Source organism: Heloderma suspectum, chromosome 10 (assembly GCF_057233095.1).
Source record: "Heloderma suspectum isolate Gila_16-S chromosome 10, 16-S_ref, whole genome shotgun sequence".
NCBI lineage: Eukaryota > Metazoa > Chordata > Lepidosauria > Squamata > Helodermatidae > Heloderma > Heloderma suspectum.
This window is the reverse complement of record NC_139467.1, coordinates 32,638,265-32,663,134: the sequence shown is the minus strand read 5'-3', so window position 1 is coordinate 32,663,134 and position 24,870 is coordinate 32,638,265. Positions and strand designations below refer to the sequence as shown.

Here is a 24,870-nt window from a genome sequence, read left to right as displayed (position 1 = left end):
AAACAGGAAGGACAGGCTGCTTCTGAGCAGAATTCAAGTTGGAAGTGTGTACATCTGTCCAAAACAACACCCCTCCAGATTTACATATGTCTGTATACAGTCAAGGTTCTGCATCCAAAACACATTGTCCACTTTTTCTGCACCAGTGTGGAATCGTGGCATACACACAGCCTTTGCCAGCTCGATGTATGTATATGAGGGCCTCACCCTCAATGGGCCCCCTCCCTCCATGAGATTACCTTTTCACCACCATTATCACCACGTGTTATTGCTCCTCCTCTTCCTCTTCCTCATCATAGAATTATAGAATTATAGAGATGGAAGGAGCCATTTAGGGCATCGAGTCCATCATCCTGCTTGGTGCAGGAATCCAGTTATCCAGTTGCTACCACGTTGTCAGGGTTGCCTCTGAGCACATAGAGTGGCAGAGCAGTTCAGATTCTGAGGAAGAGCTGCAAAAGTGGGGGAGGAACTTTCCCAGGCCTCAGAGGCACAGCTGGACAGAGAAGAGCCCCTTTCACTCATCCCAGTGATAGATAGCGAACAGGGGGAGGCGGGGGAAGGACAACCTGGACACCAGGGGCAGACGCAGAGACAAGAGGGAGATGGCAGGGGCAGAGCTTAAGCGGTGTGCCTGATTGGCTTGGCGTCAACAGCTGCATCAAGCGGTGTCACGGGAGAAAGGGAGATCTTCCCCTCCCACCCCTTAAGTTAGGATAGTTTGCCGCCTTTTCCCAAACGGTGGCCAACTTTCATAGCTTCCTTTTGATCTCCTTGAAGGCTTTTCCTTTGTAGTCTGTGAGTCACTAGCAATTTGCATCTGTATAACCCATTAGAGTAAGTGGATTAAAGCCATGGAATTGAAGCCTCTTGTCTGTGTTTGATTTGGCTTTTGGAGTTCTCAGTAGGGGCAAAGGGGTTCCTGACACACGTGGAACTGGATCACTGCTACCACTTGCTTGCTTGGTAGGCAGAGAGCCAGTGAGCAAGCGGGCATCTCCTGCTCCTCCTTCTCCCCACCACTGTTGTCTGGACCACAGCGAGAGGCAGGTGAATAAGCAGGTTGCAATGATGAAAAGGAGCAGCAAGTCCAGTGGGCTCTTGTCAGTGGGCCCCTCCTGGGGGTGTGGGCTCTTGGCAGGTGCCCAATCATGCCTACCCTTGACCCTTGTTTTCTGAAATGGAATTGGGCCCTTGGGCTGGAAGATGTTCTGGAACCCTGTGCTAAAAGTTGTGGTTCTAAGGCAAGTGTAAGTTCTCTATCTTCCTTTCATGCTGCGGAGTATTTCTGTCCTATGATCAAACTTGGCAACAATTCCCTTTCCCTCTTACCTTGGGCTCTCCAGGCTTTTCTACGACAGGACAACCCTGAAATGGGAACAGAGCAAAGAGAAGAATGCCATGAGTGAATCTGCCCGCCCTCATCTTCCTTCTTGAGTCGTCGTTGTGTTGGTGCTGTGAAAAGTTTCTATGACCGCATTCTCCCATATTAATCTCCCCATACCTTAACATCATCCTAGGAAGGGGCAGGCAACTTGTGGCTCTCCAGATGTTGTTGGACTAATAAACTCCCATGATCCCTTTCCACAGGCTATGTCGGCTAAGGCTGATGGGAGTTGACGTCCAGCAACATTTGGATGGCCACATTAGCCTGTCCCTGTCCTCAGAGGTCCTTCTCCAGATGCCCTGGCCATCTGAGGTATGGCTGGTGGTGACTCAGGATTAGAGCTGAGTAAGAATTTTGTTCAGTTTGGGGGTTTCAGAAGATCTTGTAAGTTTGGTTTTAGTACTAATTGCAAATTCCTGGGCTAAGCATGTGCTCAGAGGTACCCTGTTCTTTAATTCTTAGAGCTTTTCTACATGAGGCTTTTTGTGCTCATGATTGCTCACTCATGATAGTTTGTGGGTCCTTTACATGACATCGTCATCCTCCAGGGCCTCTCATACTTTGCAACCATTATCATGGGGTTTTTTAGATCAAGGAAAGTGCAGCATTTTCTGAATGGCATTATATTTACAGTGTGTAATTATGCAATTCTGCTATACCCCAGCGGCCTCTAGTGGCTGTATAATGAAACATATGGAAAGCCAGAGAAAGAAAACCCCCAGGGAAAAAAGCAGGTGTAAAGGAGTCAATCTTAATCCTGCAAAGAATCTGGAAGCAAAACCCCCAGTAAAGGTGCAGGATAAAAGCCTCACGTAGAAATGCCCTTAGTATATGTCTACCTACCTGAGCCATTATTTTGCACCTGGCTCTGGTTGGTGGATCTTATGATTCTAATAGAAACAAAGTAGATCCCACAAAACTGAAGTTTTGCCCATCCCTGCTCTGAAGAATGGAATCAGCAGCTATGCACAGGTAACGGGCAACACATATGCACAGGTAACCAAAGAATTCTCACCAGCTTAATAGGATGCATGGAGCAGATGGAAGGGTCCTTGGCTCCCCAGGCTTGCAAACTGGGATACCCACCGGGTTCTAAGATGTAAGGGTCATCGTCAAAGAACGGTTTTGAGTAAACGAGCCACCTGTGGGGTAGAGGGAGAACCATGAGCGACTGGCAAGCCTTGGTAGTGATACATACCCACCAGCAGAGGCTGGTGGCTCTAATGTTGGTGGGGTGGTGAGACTGCTCTGGGTTTCAGTCAGAACCAGTCAGAATTCTAAAGGAGCTATCCAAGGTGCGAAGCACTGCTGGCTGGGGAATGCTGAGAATTGTAGGACTTTTTTCTGTCTGAACATGCATAGGATTGTGCCCTAAGTAATGTTAACCCCTGGACTTAATGTTCTTTAGGCAGCTATGCGTATTCCTTCAGTTGTGAAGCACACAACTAACCCCAACCGCCATTCCATTCTACATTCTTGATATGACAGAACATTGACAAAACTCTTTGCCAACCCTGATTTTAAAAAAGAAGATCTGAGCATGTGCAGTTTTGCATTTTAAACTCACTTAAATCATAGCAGTATCATGGCTACAGGAACTAAATGGGGTTTGCTTCTGCTGTCTGCATCACCTTCCATTCTCTGGATGTTTTTGGGTGGTGGGAGGGCTGCATTACAGGGCCCTGCACTTCAGCTCTAGGGTCTAGCCTTAGGTGCCCCAGTCTCACCTTTGAGTGCCCCAGTCTCACCCTGGGTCACCTCTCATACCACAAATGAACAAAGGATATAATGCACATCCCTTACAGGCCAGAGCGTACAATGATAGAAGCTGCCTTCAAGGGCTGTCTGTGAATCCGTGTGTCCTCTGCAGAATCTGTAAACTTCCACTTTGTACCTTCTCCATTCTCATCAGAAAACAAACTGATCTCAGGGATCTGGTAGTCCTGGAATATAAAGGATTGGCCTGTTTATTTTTATTATTTATTTATTTATTACATTTCTATACCGCCCCATAGCCAAAACTCTCTGGTCGGTTAACAAAAGTCAAAACATTAAAATACAATGAAAAGCCATTTACATAAAAGCATACAGTCAATATACACAATATATAACTAAAAACAACTTTGAACTAAAAACTGTTAAGGGGGGAAAAGTCAGAGAACTCTTGTTTTCTGGCCAAGCTAATTTTCGGCCTCCAGAAATGAGCCACACGCACTTCCAGTATGGCTAGCAAGCCCTTTAGGAGCTGAATGATCTGGACTGTCAGAAACAGAGATATCTTACTTGGATGAGTTCTTACGACCTGTGCTGAGATTAGGGCTGCAAATAAGATTGCTGAAGTTCACCACCCAATTACATCCAAGTAAAGAACCAATGCAATCAGGGCCACTTACATATGTATTCATAAATTAGTGCAGTATTCCAGCCTAATTCAGGCTTATAAACAGTTACTCGCCTAGGATGAGAAAAAAATTACCACCAGGCAACCCAGCAGAAAATCGTTCTCTTTCATTTATTTTTCAGGTCACAGATGACTAACAGGCAGTCAGGCTAGTAAACCTGTTTGTGGATTTGTTTTCAAGGCTGGCCTAAATGATTCATAAGTCAATTCATTTGTCATAGGTTCCCAACGTGGATCTTTAATTGAATTTGAAACTTCTAAAGCTGCACCTTATGAAATATGGTCCATGCTGATGGCACTGGGCCTCTCTTATGATTCTGGAAACGCTCTTTAAAACAACAGATGCATTATTTCTCTGGGTTTTGTTTTTAGCCAAGCAAAACCTAAATTAAATATCCTCAATATTAGCACCTAAGGTATGCTAATATTTATTTTAAACGTAGAATGAATTGATTATTCAGTTAAAAGAAAGTTAAAAGAAAATTAAGAGCCTTTTTCACACATTCAGCAAATGCCTGAAGGGAGGGGGGAGAGAGAATTGGGATTGGGCCAGGTGCTGTCCCTGCTCCTAACAGCCCTGTGTTCAGGCTAGGGCTGTACAGATTTTGATAAATCCATTCCGTCTGTGTTTTGCAGATAGTCACACGTCTTCCATTCTGTCGTCTGCTCATTGACAAAATCAGATTTTTTTTTACCAGAATGTTGTTCTACACACACTAAAGCACATTAGCACAAGTGCGCATGAGTGGCAATGTGCACTTGCACAAATGTGCTAATGCGCATTAGTTAATTTGCAGATGAGCACAAATGCAAATTAGCACACACACACACACACACACCAAAAGTGAAAAACTAGTCTGCAAGTCCACAGAATCCATGTGATTCAGAAAAAGCTGGTCCATTGCAGAATCCACAGGTTAGATTCATAGAAAATTGAACTCATTTGAATCCGCTGTGGATTTCTCAGACATACCTAGATCAGGCTGGGCTCTGAATACAGCCTACGAGGTCTGCATGCAGAGACACTATCCACATAGTTGGGAACTCTGCAAAAGGCAGGATTCCCAGTTGCTAATATGGAGCCTATGGGCATACAGTAATCTTGCCCCACTCCTGTGTTCATGTGAATATGTTAAGAACATCAGAACATCAAAACATCAAAAGAGCCATGCTGGATTGGACAGAAGATCCTTCTAGTCCAGCATTCTGTTCACACAGTGGCCTACCAGCTGTCGACCAGGAACCCACAAGCAGGGCATGAGTGCAACAGCACCCTCCCACCCATGTGCCCCAGCAACTGGTGTACAAAGGCTCACTGCCTCTGGTACTGGAGGTAGCACACAGCCATCGAGACTAGTAGCCCTTGATAGCCTTCTCCTCCAGGAATTTGTCCAACCCCCTTTTAGAGCCATCCAAATTGGTGCCCATCACTACATGTTGTGGTGGCAAATTCCATAGTTTAACTCTGTGCTGTGTGGAGAAGGGCTTCCTTTTATCTGCCCTGAATCTCCCACCAATCAGCTTCATAGGATGACCCTGGGTTCTAGTATTTTGAGAGAGGGAGAAAAATGTGTCCCCATCCACCTTCTCCACACCATGCATAATTTTGTAGACCTCTATCATGTCTCCCCTTATCATCCTTTTTTCCAAGCTAAACAATCCCAGCTGTTGTAGCCTTCTCTCATAGGGGAGATGCCCCAGCCCCTTGATCATTTTACTTGCCCTTTTCTGCATTTTTCCAGCTCTACAATATCCTTTCTTAGGTGTGGTGGTGACCAGAACTGTACACAGTATTCCAAGTGTGGTCGCGCTATAGATTTGTATAGGGGCAGTATGATCTTGGCAGTTTTATTCTCAATTCCTTTCCAAATTATGCCTAACATGGAGTTTGCCTTTTTTACAGCGGCCACACATTGGGTTGACATTTTCATTGAGCTGTCCACCACAACCCCAAGATCTCTTTTCTGGTCGTTCACTGCTAGCTCAGATCCCATCAGATTATGTTGTGTAAGTAGGGCTTGTCCCTCAGCACCTTTCCTTCCTTCCTTCCTTCCTTCCTTCCTTCCTTCCTTCCTTCCTTCTTCTTTCTTCTGCCATTCATCATAACATATAGAGCAGGGGTGCAGAACCTCAGGTCTCAGGGACCAGGTCTGGCCCACCTGGAATCCCATTCCAGCCCTCTGGGATTACCCAGAAGGCGATGCTCTCTTCCCCTGGTCCAAACCCATTTCCCCCAACCTCTGATTGTTTGGTGGTTTCCTGGCTTTTGTGCAGTTTTTTCTCCATTCTAAAAGGTTGAAATGCCTCTCCCAAGGCTTAGGTACCGCCAGTAAGAGCTTTTGAGCTCAAATATGCTGGTATTTTTGGTGTTTGGGCTCTGCCCCTTTTACCTCTGCCCCAGTGGCAGCTGGTGACTCCGGTTCTGGAGGGGCAGTGATTCCATTCTGGGTTTTAGTTACAACCAGCCAAAGCTGATCACTGCCTTGTTGTGGCGAAGGGGCTTGCGTAACTCAGTGAAGCCATAAGCTATGCCGTGCAGGGCCACCCAAGACGGACAGGTCATGGCAGAGGGTTCTGACAAAATGTGGTCCACTGGAGAAGGAAATGGCAACCCACTCCAGTATTCTTGCCAAGAAAACCCCATGGAACGTATCACAAGGCTAAAAGAGATGACGCCGGAAGATGAGCCCCTCAGGTCGGAAGGTGTCCAATATGCTACTGGGGAAGAGCAGAGGGTATTTCCAAGTAGCGCCAGAAAGAGTGAAGCGGCTGGGCCAAACCCGAAAGGACACTCAGCTGTGGATGTGTCTGGTGGTGAAAAGAAAATTCGATGCTGTAAAGAACAATATTGTTTAGGAACCTGGAATGTCAGATCAATGAATCAAGGTAAGATGGAGGTGGTCAAACATGAGATGGCAAGATTGAACATCGACATCTTGGGAATCAGCGAACTAAAATGGACAGGCATGGGTGAATTTAATTCAGGTGACCATCATATCTACTATTGTGGGCAAGAATCCCTTAGAAGAAATGGAGTAGCACTCATAGTCAACAAAAGGGTGGGAAAAGCAGTACTGGGGTACAATCTTAAAAATGATAGAATGATCTCAGTACGAATCCAAGGCAAACCATTCAACATCACAGTAATTCAAGTCTATGCCCCAACCACTGAGGCCGAAGAAGCTGAGGTTGATCGGTTCTATGAAGACCTACAACACCTTCTAGAACTAACACCAAAAAAAGATGTCCTCTTCATCATAGGGGATTGGAATGCTAAAGTAGGAAGTCAAACAATCACCGGGATAACAGGCAGGCATGGCCTTGGTGTACAAAATGAAGCAGGACAAAAGCTAATAGAGTTTTGCCAAGAGAACATGCTGATCATAGCAAACACTCTTTTCCAACAGCACAAGAGGCGACTCTACACATGGACGTCACCAGATGGTCAATATCGAAATCAGATTGATTATGTCCTTTGCAGCCAAAGATGGAGAAGCTCCATACAGTCAGTAAAAACAAGACCTGGAGCTGACTGTGGCTCAGATCATGAGCTGCTTCTTGCAAAATTTCGGCTTAAATTGAAGAACGTCGGGAAAACCACTAAACCGTTCAGGTATGACCTAAATCATATCCCTGATGAATATACAGTGGAGGTGAGGAATAGATTTCAGGGATTAGACCTGATAGACAGAGTGCCTGAGGAACTATGGATGGAGGTCCGTAACATTGTTCAGGAGGCAGCAACGAAATCCATCCCAAAGAAAAAGAAATGCAAGAAAGCAAAGTGGCTGTCTGATGAGGGTTTACAAGTAGCTGAAGAAAGAAGGGAAGCGAAAAGCAAGGGAGAAAGGGGAAGATATACCCAACTGAATGCAGAGTTCCAGAGAATAGCAAGGAGAGACAAGAAGGCCTTCTTAAATGAACAATGCAAAGAAATCGAGGAAAACAACAGAATGGGAAAGACTAGAGATCTCTTCAAGAAAATTGGAGATCTCAAGGGAACGTTTTGTGCAAAGACGGGCATGATCAAGGACAAAGAAGGCAGGGACCTAACAGAAGCAGATGAGATTAAGAAGAGGTGGCAAGAATACACAGAAGAACTATACAGGAAAGATCTGAATGTCCCTGATAGCCATGATAGTGTGGTCACTGAACTTGAGCCGGACATCCTAGAGAGTGAAGTCAAGTGGGCCTTAGGAAGCATTAGTAACAACAAAGCTAGCGGAGATGACAGTATTCCAGCCGAGCTATTTAAAATCCTAAAAGATGATGCTGTTAAAGTGCTGCATTCAATATGCCAACAAATCTGGAACACTCAACAGTGGCCACAAGACTGGAAAAGGTCAGTTTACATTCCAATTCCAAAGAAGGGCAACGCCAAAGAGCGTTCAAACTACCGCACCATTGCGCTCATTTCACATGCCAGCAAGGTGATGCTCAAAATCCTACAAGCTAGGCTTCAGCAGTATGCGAACCGAGAACTACCGGAAGTACAAGCTGGGTTTCGAAGAGGCAGAGGAACTAGAGATCAAATCGCCAACATTCGCTGCATCATGGAGAAAGCAAGAGAATTCCAGAAAAACGTCTATTTCTGCTTCATTGACTACGCTAAAGCCTTTGATTGTGTGGATCACAACAAACTGTGGCAAATTCTTAAAGTGATGGGAGTACCAGACCACCTTACCTGTCTCCTGAGAAACCTGTACGAGGGTCAAGAAGCAACAGTAAGAACCAGACATGGAACAACCGATTGGTTCAAAATTGGGAAAGGAGTACGACAAGGCTGCATATTGTCACCCTGCTTATTTAACTTATATGCAGAGTACATCATGAGAAATGCCGGGTTGGATGAATCAGAGGTCGGAATTAAGATTGCTGGGAGAATTATCAACAACCTCCGATATGCAGACGATACCACCCTAATGGCAGAAAGCGAAGAGGATCTAAAGAGCCTCTTGTTGAGGGTGAAAGAGGAGAGTGCAAAAGCTGGTTTGAAACTCAACATTAACAAAACTAAGATCATGGCATCTGGCCCCATCACTTCCTGGCATATAGAAGGGGAAGAAACGGAAGCAGTGACAGATTTTACTTTCTTGGGCTCCAAGATCACTGCAGACGGTGACTGTAGCCATGAAATTAAAAGACGCTTGCTCCTTGGGAGGAAAGCTATGGCCAACCTAGACAGCATAGTAAGAAGCAGAGACGTCACCTTGCCGACAAAGGTCCGTCTAATCAAAGCTATGGTTTTCCCAGTAGTAACGTATGGCTGTGAGAGCTGGACTATAAGGAAGGCTGAGCGCCGAAGAATTGATGCTTTCGAACTGTGGTGCTGGAGAAGACTCTTACGAGTCCCCTGGACTGCAAGGAGGTCAAATCAGTCCATCCTAAAGGAAATCAACCCTGAGTGCTCATTGGAAGGACAGATAATGAAGCTGAAGCTCCAGTATTTTGGCCACCTAATGCGAAGAGAAAACTCCCTGGAAAAGACCCTGATGCTGGGAAAGACTGAAGGCAAAAGGAGAAGGGGACGGCAGAGGATGAGATGGCTAGATAGCATCACGGATGCAATGAATATGAACTTGAGCACGCTCCGGGAGAGAGTGCAGGACAGGAAGGCCTGGCGTGCTATGGTCCATGGGGTCACGAAGAGTCGGACACGACTGAACGACTGAACAACAACAACAAAGCTCCAAGGGTGCTATGCAAGGCACTGATCCCATTTTGGGGATAAGGTTTCAGCATGCTGAAACCTTTAGAGTTTCAGCTGGTGGTGACTAAAACCCAGAATGTCATCGTCACCCTTCCAGAACTGGAGCCACCAGCCGCCACTGCTTTGGCCCCACCTTCCACTGGAATGCAGTCCCCTAAAGCAGCAGTCCCCAACCTTTTGAGGACCAGGGACGGGTCCATGGAAGACAATTTTTCCACGGACCGGGGGAGCGGGATGGGACCAGGCTGCAGTAGGGGTGTGGGAACCCCCCTTACCTTGGGTCCGCAGGGTGGGCGATCCGTCCCTCCTCCCCCCCTGGAATCCTTGTCAGCCCTGGCTGATTCCACTCTGCAGCGAGTCCGCAGAGCTGCTGGCCGACTCCGGCCAGGGGAGGACTTCCGGCCGCTGGGATGCAAATGGTGTCCGCATAGCGGACGCCATTTGCATCCCTGTTCTTTGTAGTAATAGGCTATTACTGCAAAGAACAGGCTCCGGCCAGGGGCGGACTTCCGGCCGCTGGGACGCAAATGGCAACAGCTCTGCGGATGCCATTTATGTCCCTGTTCTTTGCAGTAATAGGCTATTACTGCAAAGAACAGGGCTGGAGCCGGCCGGCAGCTCTGCGGACTCGTTGCGGAGCCGGCCATGGCCAGCTAGGATTCCGGGGTGGGGGTGGGGATGGATCGTCTCCCCCTCCCACAGACCCTAGGTAAGGGGGGTTCCCACACCCCTACTGTGGCCTAGTCCCTAACAGGCCATGGACCGGGAGCGGTCCGCAGCCCGGGGGTTGGGGACCCCTGCCCTAAAGCATCTCTGACATGGAATTTGGCTCTTGGACTAAAAGAGGCCCAAGTCCCCTGGTACTGAGGAACAGGTTTCCATAGCTCAACTGTAGAGCACCTGCTTTGCATGCAAAAGGTCCCAGGTTCAATTCTCTGCATCTCCAGGCAGGGCTGGGAAAGACCCCCTGTCTGAAATCCTGGAGGACCACCTGTTGTTGCCAGTCAGAGTAAACAATACTGAGCTGGATGGATGAAGAATCTGGCTCGGTAGGAGGCCGCTTCCTATGTTCCTAGGTTCCCAAGGATGAGGCCTGGATTGCCAATGGACTAATTCCCCAGGAGGAGAAAGACCTTCATTGCAAATGGAAGGCAGCCCTTCTCACCCGCACAACCCTCTTGAGCGAGCCAAGATGGAAGGGCGCATTCTCAGCATCAGCCCCTTCTTTGTGGTACATCGTCCAAGGGCTGGTGATCTCCACATCTCCTTCTGCCAGTACACACTTCCGCCCGTGGAACCGTGGCTTCTCGTACATCACCCAGCTGGAGAGCACAGGAAGTTGACATTTGGTTAGTCCCAAGTAGAGTCATGGTCACAGATCTGTATTGGGGGTTGTGGCAGCTGTCAAGGAGGTGTGACGGCTGTGGCTTGGGTACCCACCCGCACGCCTCAAGCTCTTTAAAGGCAGAAAGCTCACCCACTGCACTACTCAAGGATAGGAACATTCTTCAGAAAAATGTGACATAAATATTGCTTTGTTGTAACAACAAAATGGGGGGCAAACAACATCCAGGCTACTCCTTCAACCTGCAGTATTGCCAGCTGCCATTTGTTCCTTCCTTCCTTCCTTCCTTCCTTCCTTCCTTCCTTCCTTCCTTCCTTCCTTTACATGGGGAGAGAGGGATGGAAGGAGGGGGAGGGGAGACAGAGAGAGAGAGAGGCTACAATTGAAGCAAGGGTCCTTCCATAAGAGGGTTTTTTTGTGCGTGTGCAATTGCCCAGCTTCATTAATAGGATGGCTACTTATCCATCACCAAAACAGAGGAAATGCGTCACCAAAGGAGAGGACAAGAGAGGGTAGTGATTTGCATAAAATTTGCATATGCTGATTTATATGTAGAGCTGCAAATTTAGAAATAATCTAAATATGAGGTATCTTCTGGCTTAAAGAAAGAATCATAAGAACTGTTGCCCACCAACAGTTAACACATGGACAGCAGACTGAAGAGGTAGGAACACAGCTCACCTGATCACAGATGTCCACGCCTTATGATGAAATGCACCGCATTTCTATTTCAGTTATAATAATAATTTCTAAATTTGCCTCTAAACCTGTCAATTAGCAAATCTTATGCAAATCACTGCCATCTTTTGTCCTCAGTTTTGGTGCTGCATTTCCTTTTGGGGGGCAATGCATACATACGTAGCCACCCTAGACTGGGGAGACCAAGTTCAAACGCCCACCCAGCCATGACGCTTCCCACATATTCCTACTTGAGCCCTGAGATTGTAATGGAAGGCTCTGCTCCAAGAGCCATCCCATGCTGAGGTACGGTGGGTGGCTACTTGGGAGCAGGCCTTTTCAGAAGTACCCCCCTGTTATGGAACACCCTCTCCTATTTGGCTATGTTTTTGGTGCCAGGCAAAGACCTTTTTATTCTCTCAGGCCTTTAATCCTCTTTCTTTGCTGTTATGCTGTGTTTTAAGTAGCTTCTCTTCATACATTTAGTTCTTATTCTGATGCCCGTTTCTAGCCTCTGCTGCTTTTGACTGATCACTTACTGTGCTGTTTCCTATTTTGTTAGCATAGTTTTTTTGGATTGTATCTTCTTTTTATTGTATGTCACCTTTTTAGTTCTCAGGTAACTAATACATTTTAGAACTAAATAAACAACACGGTGACCTTGGGCCAGTTGTTATCTCTCAGGCTAACCTACATTCAGGATAAAATGACGGGCCATAAGAACCATGTATGCTGCCGTCTGTTCTTTGGAGGAAGGGCAGGATACCAACACAATTCTCCTAGGCATTTTAGAGTTCTTTGCCGACTCCTGGAATTTCCTCCCATGCTCCTTGTCTCGGCTGGGCTTCTTCCAGCTCCATCTCCGAATCTGACTCTGATTCAGAAAACAAACCAGGGAGCCTGGGGCCAATCCTGACAGTCCTCCACATCTACACAGAGCCTGATTTCCTGCCTCTGAATGTGGTACAGAACTCTCCCTTTTAGCACAACTCACAACCAGAGGCTCACTTACCCTCCTCGGACCACTCGGATGGAGACTGTGTGGGAGAGCTCCCAGGACGTGGCATCGGTGATATCGCTCCAGACTTCAATTTTCTGGCCCTCAAAGCCTGACTCAGAGTACAGAATGATCTAGAGACAGAGACAGACAGACAGAGAGGGAGAGAGGGAGAGAGAGAAAGGGGGAGAAAAAGGGGAGATTAGCAATGGCACAATATTTCCCCCTCTACCCTCACTATGGGCACATCATCCCTTGCCCGACATCCAGCAGCTGGTCTTGCTTTTTGCCTCCATACCTTCCCAGGCCGCAAGTTAACTTTCTTCGGAAGCTTCTTTTCCTCTTCCTGCAATTTAAACATAAATGGAAAATTATGCCAGGAAACAGGATGAAGCATTACATTTCAGAAATGTTCCCCCATTCCTCCTGCCCCATTTGCATAAGAACATGGAACATAAGAAGAGCTCTGCTGGATCAGACCAAGATCCATCTAGTCCAGCATTCTGTTCACACAGTGGCCAACCAGCTGCCTCAATGGGAAACCCACATGCAGAACATGAGTGCAACAGCACCCTCCTGCCCATGTGCCCCAGCAACTGGTGTAGACAGGCATACTGCCCCTGATACTGGTGATTGCATAGAGCCATCAGGACTAGTGGCCATTGATAGCCTTCTCCTCCGGAGATTTGTCTAACCCCCTTTTAAAGCCATCCAAATTGGTGACCATCACTACATCCTGTGGTAGTGAATTCTATAGTCTAACCATAGCTCTGCGAAGAAGTCCTTCCTTTTATCTGTCCTGAATCTCCCACCCACCATCCTCATGGGATGACCCCATGTATTTTAGCATTATGAGAGAGGGAGAAAAATGTCTCCCTCTGAAAGATCTGTCCTTTGTTCCTAAGTCTGTAGGCCAAGTACCTGTTACATTAAGCACATGTTATTAAAAACTATGCTTAGAATTGCCCACTCTCTTAATTTGGGGAAAAAAAGGTGTGGACTGGGGGGAGACATCTGGAGCAGATAGCACTTTTGAGGTGAGCAATTTTCAGCAGGAAAATAGTGTGGGGGACTCCCTCCACAGTCCTGATCCAAATCAGCCCCACACACACACACACACACACACACGCACCTGCTTTTTGTGAAGGAAGAGAGTCACCAGTTCTAAGCATGCTCTTCTAAAAAGTGTACTTAGCATACCATGGAATTCAGCCCTCTGACGTGCGGTCCAACCTATTCACTAGTGACAGTCCCTATTTTATGGTCCTTGTCCTGGTTTTGCCAACTGGGAAGGGTCTGGGTGTGCCTCTTTAGCCATTTTTGTAGCATAAGGGTGAGCAGAATGAAGATAGGGACCTACTGGTAGATCTCAAGATGATCTAAAGTAGTTCAATAAGGATTTCTGACTCCCGATCATTTAATAATAATAGCAGCAAAATGACCCTCTGTAACGGCCCCAGGAGTGTAACCAAGTCACCTGTAGTTTTAGAGGGGCCTAGAGATCCATAATGCTTGCTTAGGTTCATTATCGGTGCAATTTCCTTGCTAGTGGGCCTCTGAGCATGTGAGATGAGTCAAAGGTCGATAGCGTGGCCTCAGCACATTCCAGGCTAACGAAGACTAGTATCTTATCAGGGCCTAGGCTGTGCCTGAGAAGTGAGGCTATGTTTATGCCGAGTTACAGGTGGCTGTGCTGGGAAAGTTCTGATTGTTTTCCCTCTGCCCAAGTATTTTAGTCTACACTGGGAAAGTTGCAGCTTGCAGGAGCATGGTAGTAGCATTTTTGGCTTGGCCTGGAACATGCTGTCTGTTTTCTTGATCTCTTCAGCTCACATGCTCAGGTAGTCCGACACTGGACACCCAAATCAGTGAGATTCTTTATTGCAGGAAATCCCACGGCAAAAGCTTAATGGTTACACTCTTCAGAAACCATATAGCTGATGGTCAGTAGCTATAGGCTCTATGTAATTCTGGAACAGTCCAAAGCTAAACACTGTTACCTTGACTGAGATCTTCAACATGGTTGCTCTGCTTCATTCTGCCTTGGGACCATCCTCTGGCAAGCTTTCCACTCTAAGAGGGGTCTAGCCTGTGCCCTGGGTGCCGCTTCTTCACCTTCATCCTGTTCCTCAGCCTTATCAACCAGATCTTCATCTTCAGTTTCCACTTAGAATCATAGAATAGTAAGGTTGGAAGGGGCCTACATGGCCATCAAGTCCAACCCCCTGCTCAATGCAGGAATCCAAGTCAGAGCATCCCTGACAGATGGCTGTCCAACCTCATCTTGAATGCCTCCAGTGTGGGAGAGCCCACCACCTACCTAGGTAATTGGTTCCATTGTTGTATTGTTCTAACAGTCAGGAAGTTTCTCCTGATGTTCAGCTGGAATCCGGCTTCCTGTAACTTGAGCCTATTATTCCATGTCCTGCATTCTGGGATGAACGTCTTAGGGATTTCATCCCAATCAGGTGATGTGATGATGTTGCACACTCTGGCATTCTTCGGGCAACTCTCTTGAGCTTGGCGTATCAGGTTAACAGCTGCTTCTTCAGTCTCACACTCCCACGCCTGGTTAGAGACCAGGTTGTATTGCAACATTTCTCTAATTAACATCTTCAGATCTTGTTCTTTCCCCAGCAGGTCCTTCAGCTTTTTTGTTTTCTCTCTCCATTCCAACTCCTTCTGCCCGACAGTTTGCAATGCTGTCAGAAAAAGCATGCCAGAGTTCCTGCACTCTGAGCCTCCTTAGCTGACCACTTTTCCAGCTGCAGAAATTCCAACACAGTTTCTAGAGCCACTGGTGTGCGGTTCTTCTTGAACTCTGGCCATGCTCCCTGTCTGCTCAGGACTGCCGATTGCTTTGCAACCAGACCCCACAGCTCCAACTGCAGACAGCTTGGGAGCTGGTTTTGCACGCCAACAAACACACCCTCCTTCCCTTTGAATCTGAACATAGCATGTTCTCTTGGCACCCTGCTCGCTGCGCCAATTATATGCCCCAGCTGTGGGCTGCTAGGTGCCAAGATAATAATAAGCCAGAGGTGCCACGTTTGGAGGTGCCAAGATAATGATAAGCCAGACCCAGGTTGGATCAGACAGCTTCGCTGAACCCAGAGCCAAGGGGCACAATGGGTTTTACACCATACATGTCAGCAGTGAGGCAGCATGACAGCAGCAAGTGTTAATTAGTGTTCATCTGCAACATTCCCAGCATAGACTAACAGTACTTGTGCAAAGGGAAAACAATCAGAACTTTCCCAGCACAGTCACCTGTAACGCGGCATAAACATAGCCTCACTTCTCAGGCACAGCCTAGGCCCTGATAAGACTAGTCTTCGTTAGCATGGAATGTGCTGAGGCTGCGCTATCGACCTTTGACTCATCTCACATGCTCAGAGGCCGGCTAGCAAGGAAATTGCACCAATAATGAACCTAAGCAAGCATGATGGATCTCTAGGCCCCTCTAAAACTACAGGTGACTTGGTTACACTCCTGGGGCCATTACATTCTCCTACTCCTGCCCTAACTTATTCCCCACTGAAAAGCCCTCCCCAAAGAGTAAAAATGGGGGAGAAATTAGTTTGGCTTGCATTTTAATAGGAACCAACCAAATTCACACTTCCTGATCTAATACGTGAAGCTCAATACAATTATGCTTCCATTTTTCTCACTTCTCCAAATTTTGCAAAGCAGTTGTCCAATTAAAAAAATGCGTACAAAAATGCATCCATTGGAAAAATGCCAGACAAAAGGGCAGGTGTTAAGGAGAAATTGCTTGCAATAATGCGTATATCAGGGGAAATTGCATACAAAAATGTGGAATGTTCATGCGTACTTTAAAAAAAACACACAAACTGATATGGAAATGTCTCCTCACGTGCCTGTCCCACCCCATGGACAAGCAGTAGCCATTTCATTGGACCAATGCACCAGGAGCTCTCTGCATGTGCAGTACATAGACACATGTGGGAGCAGTGGTTGGTTAGAGAGTGCGGCTGTATCAGGGGCCAGCCCTACCATTAGGCAGTGTGAGGCAGCTGCCTTAGGCAGCAGATTTGGGGTGTTAGAAAGGGCAGTTCATTTTCAGTTTTTTCGAGTATTTTATTTTTTGCTACCAGGGATGGGGAGAAGCCCTTGTGGGATTTTTTTACCAAAATAACCTGCCTTGCTTTGGCTACCATGCCTTGCTTTGGCTGAGACGTGGGTGGTGGGAGGGGGGGCACCATTTCCAGCTCTGCCTCAGGCAGCAAAATGTCTTAGGCTGCCCATGGCTGTAGCCACACAAAGTCGGAGGGGAGGAAAAGGGAGAGGAGAGGAGTGGAGAGGAGAGGAGAGGAGAAACAGAAAATGGGCAGAAAGAGTGTGAAAGATGGAGGAGAAAACAGAGTGGAAAAGAAGAAGGACACAGGATGTCTGCTGCTCCTTCTGCTACTCCATTTCACACGCGCGCACACGCGCACACGCACACCCCAGTCCTCCTTCCTTCCCGCCCCATTTCCTGCTGAGCCACAGTTGCCTCCTCCACCTCTGAAGAATAACTTGGCGCTGGGTAGTGGTGCCACGAACTGGATAGCCGGGGTGTGTGTGTATGTGTGCCCGTGCCAGTTGTGGAGTGAGAAGATTATTGGGGAAAAGTGGCTGGGAGACACAGAAGTTGGTTGCGGGGAGAAAAGGGAGGTCCCCTTTCTCTGAGAAGAAAGGGCCAGAAAGAGTTTATTTTATTTATTATTGCATTTATATCCTGCCTTTTTTTCTTCCAAGGAACCCAAGGTGGTTTACATGATTCTCCTCTACTCCATTTTATCCTCACAACAACCCTGTGAGGTAGGTGAGGCTTCAAGTCAGTGACTGGCCCAAAGTCACCTTGTCAGCTTCATGACCAAATGAGGACTAGAACCTGGGTCTCCCAAATCCCAGTCCAACACTATAACCACTACACCACACTGGCTGGCTGAAGGAAATTAGAAAGAGAGATAAGATGTGAATATTTCTGCAAATCATCATCATCTGGAAATAGAGAGAAAGGGGATAAGAAAGGGAAACTATTATAGAAGGAAGAAGTGAATGTAAGAGAGGGAAGAAGATAAGATATGATACGATAAGATCAGATCAGATTAGATAAGATAAGATACGATACGATACAATAAGATAAGATATGACAAGAGGATAAAAGAGGGAAACTATTATAGGGGATAAGAGAGGGAAGAGATAAGAGAGGGATAAGAAATAAGAGAGGGATAAGAGATAGGGGATAAGAGAGAGAGAACAAAAGAGAGGGATGAGAGAAGAGAGAGAGAAGAGAGTGAGAGAGAAGAGGGATAAGAGATAAGAAGGATATGAGATAAGAGAGCAAGAGAGAAGAGGGATAAGAGATAAGAAGGATATGAGATAAGAGAGGGATAAGAGATGAGAAAGGGGATAAGACAGGGAAACTATTATAGGAGGGAAAAAAACATGTAAAAGGAGCAGGTAGGAGAGATGAAACAAAGTCTCCATTTGCGGGGCAATAGGGTACAAGATAAGCACAAAAGAGGGGGAGAAGATAAGGCAGGAGAGAAGTAAAAACCCTTTGGGAAGGATGTGGGGGGGAGAGGGAAGATAAAACTAAAAACCCTTCTCCACTTACAGCATCTGGATCAGCAAATTCCGCCTAAAATGGGGAAGCTGTCTGGAAAAGTGACAGAATCATAGAACTTTAGAGTTGGACGGGATTTTGGAGGTTGAGTAGTCTAACCCCCTGCTCAATATAACATCCCTGACAAATGGCTATCCAGCCTCAGTTTAAATCCCTCCAGTAAAGGAGAGCACCCCCCCCCCCCACAAGGCAGTTTCTTCTACTGTCAAAGAAGCTCTTCCAGTTAGGACGTTTCTCCTAATGCTTAACCAAAATCTGCTTCCTTCCCACTCCCCCTCTATGTTCCATGTTAGTTCCAGTCCTGCCCTCTCAAGCAACAGAGAACATGTCCGCTCATTCTGTGCGACAGCCCTTCGGATGTAGGGAGAAGGGGGTGTTTAATCCTATCCCCCCATGCCACTTCTTTGATGAAAATGATGGCTGCGCACCACTTCGAGGCCCAAAGCCCCACTTTGAGCCCCTTCCGAGGCAAAGCGGAGGGGGCACGAAGCAACCCGGAGAGGGTCGGGGGCTCTCCAAAGCACCTCAGTGTGCTTCGGAGCTTTGGCACCCCCGGCCCAGCCGCGCTGGCGCCTCCCGGTCCTCACCTGAGCTACTCATCACCGTCGTCATCGTCACCGCTGCTGCCGTGGCCTCTGTCTGCTGTCATCGCCGCTGCCACTGTCGCTGCTGCTGGCCCTGTCGCCACCGCCTCCGCCACTGCTGCCTCCACCGGCGATGGCGCCACCTTCGCCGCTGCCAGCTCCTGAGGCCTGGATGTGCGCCGGCTCTTATTGCAGGGAGTTGCCATTTTTGAAATGGCAACTTCCAAGAACTTCCAGGAAGTTGCCATTTTAAAAATGGCGACTCCCTGCCATAGGGACCAGCGGCCTCCACGCCTCAGGAGCGGCGACGGTGATGACGGGGGCAGCGACAGAGGCGGCAGCGACAGAAGCGACGGCGACAATGGTGACGGAGGAGGCGGTGGCAGAGAAAGAAGAGGAGGCGGCGGTGGCAGCAGCGACGGAGGAGGCAACGGCAGCAGTGGCAACGGAGGCGATGGTGGTGATGGAGGAGGAGGAGGCGGTGGAGGGCGGTGGAGGGCGGTGGAGGAGGCAGCAGCAGCAGCAGCCCAGGTAAGGAGCTGGGGGGTTGCGCAGGGGCATCGGAGGGTGAAGCAAGATTCATCCATCCGAATCCCACTTCAGGTTCAGGGCCGAGTTGGGTCACCCCCTGCTCCCGAATCAGCCTGAGCTGAATCAGGCCCACCTCTGGAGCCACGAAGCGGCTTCCGAGTCAGACCGGCGGGCCCCTGCACAGCCCTAATGAAAATTGCCCCAAAGTAATTTCTTGCCGACGTGCAGGAAAAGGTCATTTATCTTTTCAGCTGTGGCACATGCAGCAACTTGTGTGTATGCGTGTGAGATTTGGATCAAAAAACAGTGTGGGTGGAGGGGGTAAAACACCCCTCCCTTCTGTTCCAAATTAATTGGCAGCCACCAACCCAGTTGCATATTAAAAAGGAAACAAGGTCAGGAGATGAACCAAACAATATGGTGGCGTAATGTGCGGTTTGGCCAGAAGATGGGAGCAAATATGCAACTTTTGTCATCAGAAAACAATAGTTTGGTGCTGAAACAGTTTCATAGCCACAGGCAAGGATGACATGGCTCATTGGTCTTCTACTGGTGGTTCTTAGCCAGCAAGAGAGTCAAGACCCTGAGCTAAGATGGGCACATCAGCAGAAATCCCACCACTGTTTTCAGTTTGTTTGCTTTGTTTTGAGAGGGCGAGGGGGAGACAGAAAGGGAAAAATACCACAAAGGAAGTGTTTGGAGAAAGAAAGAAAGAAAGAAAGAAAGAAAGAAAGAAAGAAAGAAAGAAAGAAAGAAAAACACTCAGGTTTGTTAAGCTAAATATTAGGAAACTAAACAGATTCCAGTTTGTTTTGGTGCAAAGAGAATCAAAGCAAGAAGAAGATGGTTTAAACATGGAGGTTGGAGGCTGCTGGAAGGTGAAGTCCAACACCTCTGGAGGGCGCCAGTTTGGGGAAGGGTGGTTTCAGCTATGTTGGGAGCATAGAATGTGATAAGGGGCAATCCTTGATTGTAAAATAAGCACAGTTTTGTTAAGTGTTTAAGGGAACAATCCTATGCATGTGTAGACAGAAAAAAGCCCTACAACTTCCAGCAGTCCCCAGCCAGCCATGCTTCTTTAAATCTAAACAGGCATAGGATTGTACCCTAAATAAGCCATTTTTAATTTTAAAAAAGAAAAGAAAGACAATGGAAAAGTAAGAGGGGAAAGAGGAGGCACATATGGTAATGGATTAAATATGAGTCCCACCCTGCTACTTCTTGTGGTTAAAGGTGGGTCTCATAAAGGTCCATAAAGTTTGGATATCGCCCTCTGTCAGCCATACAGGTTTGATCTCTGCTCCTAACCTAAGAGGCCTTTCAATTTTCTTAATGAGCATCACTGACTCGGTCGGAGCCATTTAAGGAAGATAAACAACAGCGTAATGAAGGTTAAACCCTTGCACCCTTTTTTCTGTTGCAACACCCAGTGACTTCAGGGAGAACTGGGCAGCTTAGTAAAGGCCTCAGTGGTTTTGGCCCTGTAATCATTATCCTTTTTGAATGCAGGTTTGGTCAACCCTCTTGGCACCCATTGGATGTTGCACCACCAGTTTCACGGCGGACTGAAGGTGGAGATTCCAGGAGCAGAACCCCTGTTCACATGCATCATGCTACAGCAGTTCCCCTTACAACACACACACAGGCTTCAAACAACCCACATTTCCCAAAATGCCCCAGAACAACCAAGAGAGTGCCTCTTAATGGAGTAATGAGATTACTGCAATCATCACCAGCTTCTGCTGCACAGTATGGATACACTCACCCGAGCTTCTGGCTGGGACAGTGATTCTGCTTCCTCAGACAGGACAGTGATGTGCTTGGAGCTACTGTTCGCAGCTGGAGCCCTGGAGGAAGACTCAGCTCGGAGCCCAGATGGTGGCAACTCAAAGCTCAGATGTTCATATGCATCATCCCCCTGAAGCCCATTTGGAGATGTCTGGCATTCCTGGCTGACTTTCAGGACACTCGGGGTCAGGAGGAGGGGAGGGCATCTCCCTTCTTTCCCTTTTGCCAGGGCTTTGAGTGGGGACTTTTCCGGGCAGATGAACCTGCTGTAGAGGAGGCTGTTGTCCAAGCGGGAATAGGGCTTCTCTTCCACAACCTTCTTTTCCACAAAGCCAGACAAAAGAGACATCCCCTTGAGGATGTTGGCTCGGATCAGGGTGGTCTGATTGGCGATTGCTTTAGGAACAATGACTTTGGCTTTCAGATCGCCGGGGCCTTGCTGCAGCATTCCCAGGAAAGACTCAACCTCCTCCTCGGTCTTGTACAATTTGTTTTCCCAAGGGTAAGATTTCCAGGCCTGGTTGTTTTCCTGTGCTTTTTCATCCTTGCTGAGATATGGGTTCTCTATCTCCTCCATGTCATCTTCTTCCTCCTCCTTGGGTTCTTCTTTTCCTTCCTCTGAATTTCTCTCCTCAGTGAGAGCATACAGCGGACCCAGAGCTGCCGGGAGAGGAGCCTTTGACTTGGGCATGATGTGGTCCTCGTGGATGGGTGGGAGGGGTGCATGCTTTGCCAGTGTGGAGGGGCGCGGGGGCCTTGGGGGGAGCTTCAAGGGCTTTCGGAGCTCGGTGGGCTCCATGTTGCGGAGGGTGTCTACGAAAAGCTCCATCTCCACAACTTCCTCCGGTTCCTGTTCCGCCATCTTGTTGCTGTTCCCTGTTTTCTGGCTCGGAAGCTCATGAGAGGAGTTTGTCGTCTCAGCAAGGGGAATGTTTGGTTCCAGCGCAAATACTGGGGAAACCTTTGCCAGATCCCTTTGTTCCTCCCTTCGCTCAGTCCGGCTGGTGGCTTTCTGGTCTGTCAGAGCAGTTTCCTGGGATCCAGTCCCAAACATGCCAATTTCTGCTGTGGTATCTGATGGGCACCAGATGCTTTGGGATCCAGATGCACCAGCCTCCTCCGCCCTCGATAGGTTGTTCTCCTGTTCTGACATATTTGCTACGGGGCCACCTGGGTGGGGCATGCTTTGCTCCCTTTCAGAGCTGCTTGCCATGACCAGGCTGCTCTGCCTCTGGAATGCAGCTTCACTGTACAGGCTGCAGTCTCTCTGGGGCGTGCTGAAAGGAGTGACTCCCTCCCCGAGTGCGGTAGCATCTCCGTCTGATGTGAGCGCAGGGCTTGGCACAAACATACACCTTTGCCTTTGGGCGTCGCTCACACCGGCACTTCTGGGTTGAGTCATGCAGCTTTCGGGCTGTGGCCCTGCCGAGGAGGAGTCGCAAACATTGGGGAGGGAGGCAAGGGTCTCTTTGAGGGGCTCAGCATCAGGGAGATCAACCTGGGGTGGCCTGTTTTCTTCCGGTGGGATGCAGATGACAGAGCTCGATGTAAGGGGCCTCTCCGGCTGGGGCTTGCATGCGTCCCTTGCCCCAGAGCTGGACATGATAATCTCTCGCCCTGCTCTGTAGACGGTGGCGCTCCCTGGTTGGGGCACGATGACCTGCCGCTCAGAGCGATAGACAACCATGCTGCTGCCCTTGGGACCGAACCACTGGGTTTGGGAATTGGCGACAGTGCTGGAGCTAACAACGCGGGACCTGGGACTTAACACACAGGACCCACCAAAAGGTGTGGGGCTCAGGACACTGGGCATGTAGGCTCCCCCCGAGGATCCGCAGAACGAAGTGGTGTTGGCAGGTCTTGATGGGCAGCTTTCTGTTTGGGATCTAAGTACCGTGGCACTGAGCAGATCGCTTCTGCCCAGGGATCCAGTGTCTGTAGTGGAGCTAGCATCACTTGGCATATGGATTTCCCTCTGAGATTCTGCTGCCCTGGTGCTGACTATAGTGGGAAGGAGATTATCTTCCTGAGACTCATCTGTGCTTGGGTTGTGGCCCTCTCTCTGAATTCCTGTGGCCGGAAGGGTATGAGGAACACCACAACCATGGTTTTCCCCTTGGGATTCAGCTACTACGGTGCTGTTAGTAGCATCTTGTGCCTCTGCCCTTACCAGGCTCTTTGTCTTTGAAGCTGGGGAATATACTTGAGCAAACACAGGCCCATGAGCTGTAAAATCTCTCCGTGGGCTGAGAGAACGAGAGCGCCTTGCAACTGATGTGGAAGAGAAGTTTCTAGACTCTGCTGGGGAAGATGAGCACCTGGCATCTGGTGGAGAAAATGAGCGCCTGGAGTCTGCTGGGGAAGACGAGCGCCTGGTTTCTTCTGAGGAAAATGAATGCCCGGTGTTGGCCAGGGAAGACGAGCACTTGGTTTCTTCAGAGGAAAATGGGTGCCTGGTTTTTGCCAGGAAAGATGAGTGCCTGGTTTCTTCTGAGGAAAATGGATGCCTGGTGTCTGCTGGGAAAGTTGAGCATCTGGTTTCTTCCAAGGAAAATGGGCACCTGGTGTCTGCTGGGGAAGTTGAGCACCTGGTATCTGCTGAGGAATATAAGCACCTGATATCTGCCACTGAATGTGAGTGAGTGATGTCTGGTAAAGGAGATGAATATTGTATATCCATTGGGGAAGATGAGTGATGGTTATCTTCTATGGAAGATGCATACTGGCTCTCTACTGAAGACAAATGCTGGGCACCTGCTGAGGACGATGAGCACGGGGTATCTGCTAGGAAGCAAGAGTGCCTCGTATTTGCTGGGGAAAGGGGCTGCCGACTTTTTACTGGGGGAAAAGACTGTGTGGTGTTTCCTGGCGAAGGAGAGTGCCTGTTATCTGCTGGAGAATGGGACCTCTTTGTGTCAGCTAGGGAAAGAGGCCGCCTGATATCTGCTGGGGAAAATGATCGCCTAGCATAAGCTGGAGAATGGGATCTCTTTGCCTCTGCTGCGAAAAGGGATCGCCTGCAATCTACTGGAGAAAGAGACCGCCTAGTTTCAGCTGGAGAATGGGATCTCCTTGTCTCTGCTGGGAAAAGGGATCGCCTGCGATCTACTGGAGAAAGAGACCGCCTAGTTTCAGCTGGAGAATGGGATCTCCTTGTCTCTGCTGGGAAAAGGGATCGCCTGGTGTCTGCTGGACAGCCAGGGTGCACTGGAGAAAGGGATCCACCAGTGTCTTCTAGAGAAAGGGCTGAAGAATTTGTTGATGAACGAGAACTCCCGGTATTTGCTGGGAAAAGAGGGTGGGAAGAATGTTTGGATGAAAGTAAGCGCCTGGTGTGCACTGGGGGACGGGAGCGCCTGGTGTCTGCTGAGGAAGATGGGCCAGCCGTGTCCATCCCAACAAGCCCCTTCTCCCAGGCCTCGAGCAACACAGACACCCTAGAGGGGCTGTTGGCCCTGGCTCTGACACCGGCTCTCTCCGCCATCTGTGATATTGCCGGCACTTTGCAAAGGGGAGGCTCGGCTTCGTCCTTTGGCGGGTCAGGGGCTGCTTTCCTCCACTTGAATGAAGTGCTTGCAACAGATCCCGCCGATCTGCTCCGAGAGGAGCACGAGCCACTGGTGACCTTCTTCATGCTGTGCTGAATGCAAGACAGGCCTCTCCCGACGTCAGGTGATCTTTTCGGTTCGAGTGCCTCGCTTCCGGTCCCCAGGGAGATCCCACTTGACTCCGAAAAGCTAGAGATGGGGCAAAGAAGAAAAAAAGAACAGGACCTGTTAGGCGCAGAGGCGTCAAGGGAGCTGCCAAACTCTTC

General features: G+C 48.5%; 1 protein-coding gene across 1 annotated transcript in view; it reads right to left on the bottom strand.

Moving 5' to 3' along the window:
- Nucleotides 1–23,552, bottom strand: part of CRYBG2 (crystallin beta-gamma domain containing 2) — a 62,373-nt gene extending 38,821 nt beyond the window's left edge. Inside the window, exons 1-7 of the mRNA XM_084814409.1 lie at nt 21,034–23,552; nt 12,817–12,864; nt 12,534–12,652; nt 10,664–10,820; nt 3,191–3,330; nt 2,403–2,529; nt 1,333–1,368 (exon numbers count right to left, since the gene is read on the bottom strand). Coding sequence (XP_084670535.1) covers nt 1,333–1,368; nt 2,403–2,529; nt 3,191–3,330; nt 10,664–10,820; nt 12,534–12,652; nt 12,817–12,864; nt 21,034–23,019 — 2,613 coding nt within the window. The 5' untranslated portion in view covers nt 23,020–23,552. The remainder of the gene's footprint in view (nt 1–1,332; nt 1,369–2,402; nt 2,530–3,190; nt 3,331–10,663; nt 10,821–12,533; nt 12,653–12,816; nt 12,865–21,033) is intronic.
- Nucleotides 23,553–24,870: the final 1,318 nt, after the last annotated feature.